Source organism: Dipodomys ordii, unplaced genomic scaffold (genome assembly GCF_000151885.1).
Source record: "Dipodomys ordii isolate 6190 unplaced genomic scaffold, Dord_2.0 Scaffold143, whole genome shotgun sequence".
In the NCBI taxonomy this organism is placed as follows: Eukaryota; Metazoa; Chordata; class Mammalia; order Rodentia; family Heteromyidae; genus Dipodomys; species Dipodomys ordii.
Window position 1 is genome coordinate 2267146 of NW_012267359.1, and position 529 is coordinate 2267674.

The 529-nt window shown below is 59.2% G+C and overlaps 1 protein-coding gene across 1 annotated transcript in view; it reads right to left on the reverse strand.

Annotated features, from left to right (window-relative positions):
* Positions 1–351: 351 nt before the first annotated feature.
* Cux1 (cut-like homeobox 1) overlaps positions 352–529 on the reverse strand; it is a 184950-nt gene continuing 184772 nt past the window's right edge. The window contains exon 25 of the mRNA XM_013031710.1: positions 352–514. Coding sequence (XP_012887164.1) covers positions 352–514 — 163 coding nt within the window. The remainder of the gene's footprint in view (positions 515–529) is intronic.

Genomic DNA, 529 nt, shown 5'->3' on the forward strand with positions numbered 1-529 from the left:
GGGTTTGATTTTTTTTTCTCTTTTTAAGCCCACACGAAGAGGAGGGCGCAAGGCAAAGCTGTAAAGAGTTATTCCAGAACCTGTGGAAATCACTTAGGGCAATAAAAAAAACACTTGAGGGTACAAAAAAGCTTGACTACACATTTCCGTTTTCTTCCTTGAAAACACGACATAGATTGGGCTTAATGCTCCTTTGTTTTCTATATGCACCTTGGCCTATGGCGATTTTGCCCTGTGGCCCGCAGGGCGGTAAGTGCGCAACACGTCCAGGCCTCGGCTGGGCTCGGGTGGCCTCGCTGGGCCGGGCCTGGCCGGGCCGGGCCCGCGATCCGCTCCACCTGGCCCGGGCGCTCAGAACTCCCATTCGATGGGCTCCTCGCGGCTGGCGGCCTTCTCCAGGCGGTGGATGATGCTGTTCAAGTTGGCGGCCTTCTTCTTGCGCACCGGGTTGTCCCGCGAGTCCCGGGCGCCCGCGGCGTCGGGCAGGCCGAAGAGGCTCTGCAGCGAGCTGGGCCTGCGCACTGCGGCG